Genomic DNA, 6,000 nt, shown 5'->3' with positions numbered 1-6,000 from the left:
GAAGCTGGCTCCTATGTCAATTGCCCTAAATCCAGCATAGGGGGCAAAGCAGAACTTTCTGCTTTCCTACATCAATTCTCAGCTGAGGTGTTGTGCTTTAAATAGCATAGCTTATTACATGTGCTTTCTACAATCTTTAGTGCTTTCAAAGTTAATTTTTATGCTACTGGAGAGAGCTGAATTTCTTTGACTTTAGACAGCCGTTTGACTAATGAATTCACTGTTGTGAAGGAAAAGCCTTTGGTCCTTGGTCTCATCAGAATTCAAAAGCTAAGGAGGGTGAGGCATCATCAGCACATCAATGCAAGGACAAAAAAAACCTAGGATCCTACTGGAGTAGGGACTGGTCATTCAACAAGTGGCATTCTTCCCTCTGCAGTAGTACTGATTGAATATCTCAAGTAAGGTATTAAAGGGAAATTTGTTGTTGAGATGCTAATTCTAGGAAGTGTCATAAAACAGAGGTTGTGTCCACCTGTGGTTAAGTAATCCTAAAGAAATTTTCTCAATAGAATGGTGGTGATCTCAATATCTTGGCCAACTTCCATTTGTGCCCTCTTAAAATTATACCCACATTTCAAATGAATGCAGTGTTATTCCCTTGCTGTCGTTAACTGTGGTGCTGTGTGATGTTAGAACAGATGACATGTTCTATTCCTGAGGTAGTGCATTTCAGTGATGGGTAAAGAGACTATTGTTAATACAAAAAAACTTAAAATGGCAACCTACAGTCTGCACCACATAAACAACCTGACTTCTCTTGAATTCCACAACACATATAGATCTGATTAAAAAACCCCATAGAAATTGGAGTAGACAATCCTAAATTAGATTCTGAAAATAGTGAAAGACAAAAAATGCAGATGTTACAAACAATCCATTTATTGGGTTTTAAACTAGGTACACAATTGAAATAATTTTGGCACTACACTATACAGTGGTTACATCTGTGTGCTGACACTTAGTAAATACTGTACTAGGAACACTGCTGTGCTTTAAAATTGTATTGAGTCACTCAATCAGCAGGTAGATATTTCAAAATATATTGTAGTGTTCCTGTAAGGAAGACTGTACAGGTTGTGTGAAAGATGAAACACATCAACTTGTGAACTATTTCATTGTAGGAGGTACCTTGCTTTCTATAATCTTATCACATCAAAACATGTGATGTTAGCATTTAGAGATGGTCACAAATGTTGCATTAAAATCCTCATCAGATGCAGTCATGAGATAAATGAAAACTAAAACAAAATAAAATTTCTGCCTTTTAAACAAGGAAAGATATTTTGCTAAAGAAAATAATTTAAAAAACACTAATGGCATTTGATTTGATACAAAAGCCAGAAGCACTATAGTATTAACATTGAAGTGTGAATTTTTACAAATTAATCTCACAATGATGTTATGTAAAAGGTTGCAAACTGTACAATGTCTTCCTAAAGCAATGCCTCTACAATTTATACAATCTTTTACATCTATGTAACACATATTAAACATGTTGTTAAATAGCCAATAGATATCAGTCTCTGAACAAACTTGCAGGCAAAAAACCAAAACCAAAACCAGAACTTCCACAATCTTAGCAGTCTTCCATTTATGCAAGATATGCTTCTCCAAATAGTGACTAATAGTCTTTTTAATGAGAATATTCTGTTAAAAAAATTCAGCCATTCAGTGCTTTTACACACTGTACATACTCTTCAGTCTCTGAATTAAAACATTGCTTGATAGCAAAAAATTCATTATCTATGGGCTCTATTCATCTGAAAAGATCCACAGCCTTCCACCCTTAGGAAGCTGCAGATGGTCATGGGTTTAAGTTGTGCACCTGGTCAGATTACCTCCTAAAACTTGGCCAGGCCATGGAAATTTCCCCACTTTCCATAGTACTGATCTAGGCTGCAGAGGACAGAATGGATATTTCCATTTCCATAGAAGGTCAGATTTAAAAGGGTAGTCCAACTCTCAGATGGATTAAATGGCACAGAGTTTGTCACCTAATGGGTACTTGAATGCAAGCGGTGAAAAAAAATCCTTTGAGAAAAATAGGTTCCTGGCCTCTTGTCATGGGAGTAGGTGGGTTTGAGGTTCATAGGTACCAGCTCCTGCAGGTTGATACGATAAAAAATGTCAACCAAAACTGGAGCACTTCCCTTAGAATGTTCAGACTTGCAGTCGTGTGTGCTCTGCAAATCCACAGACGTAAAAAATGGCTGGGCACATGGAATAAGAAAGAAAAAAGAGGCGATGGGAAGAGATGGGTGGTATAAGCCAGTGAGTAGAGGCTGAAGGTGGTAAGGTTGTATAATGCAGGCCCATGACAGTACGCTTTGAAACAAGTAATGATCTGGCCCCACAGATGCAGTAATGGAAGAACGCAGGACTCCCAGAGCTACTCCCTGTAGAGTTGTAATTTGTGATGAATAGAGCTCTGTTAGGACCTAATATTTGTATTCTAAAAATGGTTTTGATTAGGCATCAGGATTTCCAAGACTAAAAGTTCCATACACAATAAATTAGTTTTGAGTTTCCTTTATTTTTGCAGAAATGTTTCTAGGTCCTCATTTTTTCCAAGAAGAACCTGAAATAGAAATAATTAAAAACAAGATTATATCTTCACCCATGTTCTTGTGATACTACAGAAAATGATGATTAAAAAAGTCCCTTGCAGGCTAGCACAGTGGTCCAGTCACAACACATATCATTCCCATGCAAGAGATCAGGGTTCAAATTCAAGTCTGATTCCTTGTTCTGCAGGTCAACAAGGACCAGGAACACTGTGAATGTGGTATGTTCAGTCTCAAGGTACCTGTGTCTCTCTAGTGATGCTCCTCTGACAGAAATGCAGAGGGCAGCTTATGGGCTGAGAAGGTTTGGGAGCAAAGGGAGTGTTGATAAAACTTTTCTTCTGAAGTCCTAGACTTTTAGTTTATTGTGTATTCCCTTATTTTTGTTTGAATAAAGTAAAGATAAACAGCAGGTCACTAAAAGCAGAGTTTTCAACCAACAGAAGATACTCCACTGAGCATTGATAGGGACTTCATTTGGAGGGAACGCTTTTCCCTGGATCTGGGACCTTCTTTTCCTTTACTTTGACTGGATGGCTAGAGTGGACATCATAAAATGGGAATGTTTTCTAATTTAAACCAAAATAAACGCAGCCTTACCTATTTAAGCATAATAGCATGGTGATACTAAGAGGTCTGTAAGGACAAGCAGCTGGTCATCAGTGAACTGCTGTTTGTGCTCCTGCCAGTTGTCATGGTGTGTCCTCCGGAAATTGGACAGTGTTTTCTTTACTGTCATCTGTGTAGCAGGCAAGAAAAAAATTAGATCTGTATTAATTTTTGATATTTTTTAGAACTGTTTCACATCTGTGGAAAGTTTCCCTAAATGGGATAGCAAACAACAAAAGTAAGAGAGGGTTACTCACCTTGTGCAGTGACTGAGGTTCTTTGAGATGTGAATCCCTGCGGGTGCTCTACTGTAGGTGACTGTGCGCCCTGCACCTCTAGTCGGAGAATTTTGACAGAAATACTTGGCTGGGCCACACATGCGCTCTCCCAGTCTCGCGCCTGCAACAGCAATTAACTAGTGCTGTGCAGCCCCCTCACTCCCCCAGTTCCTTCTCGACTGCAGAGGAATTAATTAGAATGCCGAAGTAGAGGGGAGGAGGGTGGGCAGTAGAGCACCCACAGGGACAACCATCTTGAAAAACCTCAGTTACTGCACAAGGTGAGTAACCCTCTCTTCTTCTTCTTCGAGTAGAGTCCCTGTGAGTGCTGTAAAGGTGACTGTAGGTGACTGTAAAGCAGTGCCCCTCAGGGGAAAGGGGGGAATTTGGAGTTAGGTCTGAACGGATGATAAGATAGTGTGTCCCAGCCGAGTGTCAGAGGCTGAGACCTGACGGATGATGTAGTGTTGAATGAATGTGTGAGGAGAAGTCCAAGTAGCTCTATTGCACATGTCGGTAATAGGCACATCGTGCAGGAAGGCAACCGATGTGGCTACAGATCTTGTGGAGTGTGTTCTAACCCTTGAGGGGGGTTGTAGGTCATGTTGTCGGTAACAGAGCTGAACGTAAGCTGAAATTCATCTGGAAAGACTCTGCCTAGAGATGGGTTTTCCTTTGGAATGGTCCGAGGTGGAGAGGAACAATTTAGGAGTTTTCCTGAACGATTTGGTCTGTTCAAGATAAAAGGCTAGTGCCCTTCTAACATCAAGGGTGTAGAAAACTGCTTCTTGCCTGTCCTTGTGAGGTTTAGGGAAGAATGTGGGAAGATGGATAGGCTGATTGATGTGGAAAAAAGAAGGGACTTTAGGCAAAAATTTGGGGTTAGGTCAGAATGACCTTGTTTTTTTTAAAAAAACCCACATAGGGTGGTCCAGCCATAAGACCAGCAATTTCTCCCATATGATGGCAACTAGGAAGGCCGCCTTCATGCAAAGATGTAGAAGAGAACACATGGCCAATGGTTCAAATAGGGCGGTTGTGAGAGATCAAAGCACTAAAGTCAGATCGTATGGGGGTGTTGGGGCTCTGGGTTCTGGGTAGAGGCTGCGCACTCCCTGCAGGAATCTTTTGATAATTGGGTGAGCAAAGACTGAAATGCTGTTCAGTTTGTCATGGAATGTTGTAATGGCTGCCAGGTGCACCTGCAATGAACTCATTGAAAGGCCAGATTTCTTAAGGTAGAGCATGTAGTCCCATGGTATGGGAGAGATGGTGGCGTCGATTTGTTTTTTTAGACACTACGTGTGGAATCTCTTCCATTTATGTAGGTATGTAGCCGGTGTAGTGGGCCTTCTGCTGTTTAGCAGGATGTCTTTAACACCCTCAGAACAAGTTATCTCCTTTGCCATGGAACCATTGAGGAGCCAGGATGTGAGATGGAGCGACTCCAGGTTTGGATGGAGAGTCTGACCTGCAACCTAAGAGAGAAGATTGGGAAGAAGTGGGAGCCAGGGGGGCATGATGACATCTGTTTCAGGTATGGGTGCCAGGTTTGTCTGGGCCATGCTGGTGCTATCAGAATGACTCTGGCTTGATGGATTCTGATCTTGTCCAGGATGCTGGACAGCAATGGGGTATGAGGAAAAGCATACAGGAGGGGTATGTGCCACAGAATGAAAAATGCATCACTGCTGGATCCTGATCCCAGACCCACTCTGGGACTGGACATTTGCTGTTTTGTTTTGTGCTGAATAGGTCTATCGCGGGGAACCCCCATAGCTGCAATATGCTCTGGATCATGCAGGTGTTGATTGCCCACTTGTGGTCATTCAAGAATCTTCGACTTAATGTGTCGGCTGTGCTATTCCGAGACCCCCGGCAGGTAGGTGGCTGATATGGTGACTGTGTGTTGTATGCACCATGTCTAGAGTTTTATGGCCTCCATACCTAGGGAGTGTGATCTTACTCCTCCCTATTTATTTATGTGGAACATGCAGGCTACTTTGTCCATCATGATCTGTATGTTTTTGTCTTTAATCAGAGGCATGAAATGTGCACAGACATTGCGAACTGCGAGTAATTCCAATACATTGATGTGGAGTGTTGATTAGGAATGATATCATCTTCCCTGTACTGTGAGCTTATGCAGGTGGGCACCCCACCCCAGTAGAGAGGCATCCGTTGTGATTATCGATTTGGGAGGAGGCTGAAGGAAAGGGACACCTGCGCAAATATTGTGTGGGTGAGTTCACCATTGTAGTGAGTCCTTGACCTTCGTTGGCATACTCAGAAGTTGGTTCAAATTGCATGTATGTGGTATGAACACCATCTTGAGCCAACACTGCAAGCAGTGCATGTACAGTCTGGCACGTTTTACCATGTACATAGTCACTACCATGTGATCTAGTAGCTGAAGACAAGTCCCGGCCGATATCCTTGGGCTGTGCACTGAGGTACTGATGTGGTTTGTTAGAGTGGTGAATATCTGAAGAGGTAATGATTCTGTCACTTCTAGAGAATTTAGATGCGTGCCGATTAAGTCCAGT

General features: G+C 41.9%; 1 protein-coding gene across 1 annotated transcript in view; it reads right to left on the bottom strand.

Moving 5' to 3' along the window:
* Positions 1–864: 864 nt before the first annotated feature.
* Positions 865–6,000, bottom strand: part of PSME4 (proteasome activator subunit 4) — a 212,208-nt gene continuing 207,072 nt past the window's right edge. Inside the window, exons 46-47 of the mRNA XM_084622260.1 lie at positions 3,168–3,306; positions 865–2,581 (exon numbers count right to left, since the gene is read on the bottom strand). Of these exons, the coding sequence (XP_084478386.1) occupies positions 3,172–3,306 (135 nt within the window). The 3' untranslated portion in view covers positions 865–2,581; positions 3,168–3,171. The remainder of the gene's footprint in view (positions 2,582–3,167; positions 3,307–6,000) is intronic.

Source organism: Lepidochelys olivacea (assembly GCF_965140295.1).
Source record: "Lepidochelys olivacea isolate rLepOli2 genome assembly, chromosome: 3".
Taxonomy (NCBI): domain Eukaryota; kingdom Metazoa; phylum Chordata; order Testudines; family Cheloniidae; genus Lepidochelys; species Lepidochelys olivacea.
This window is presented reverse-complemented; position numbering and strand designations above follow the sequence as displayed.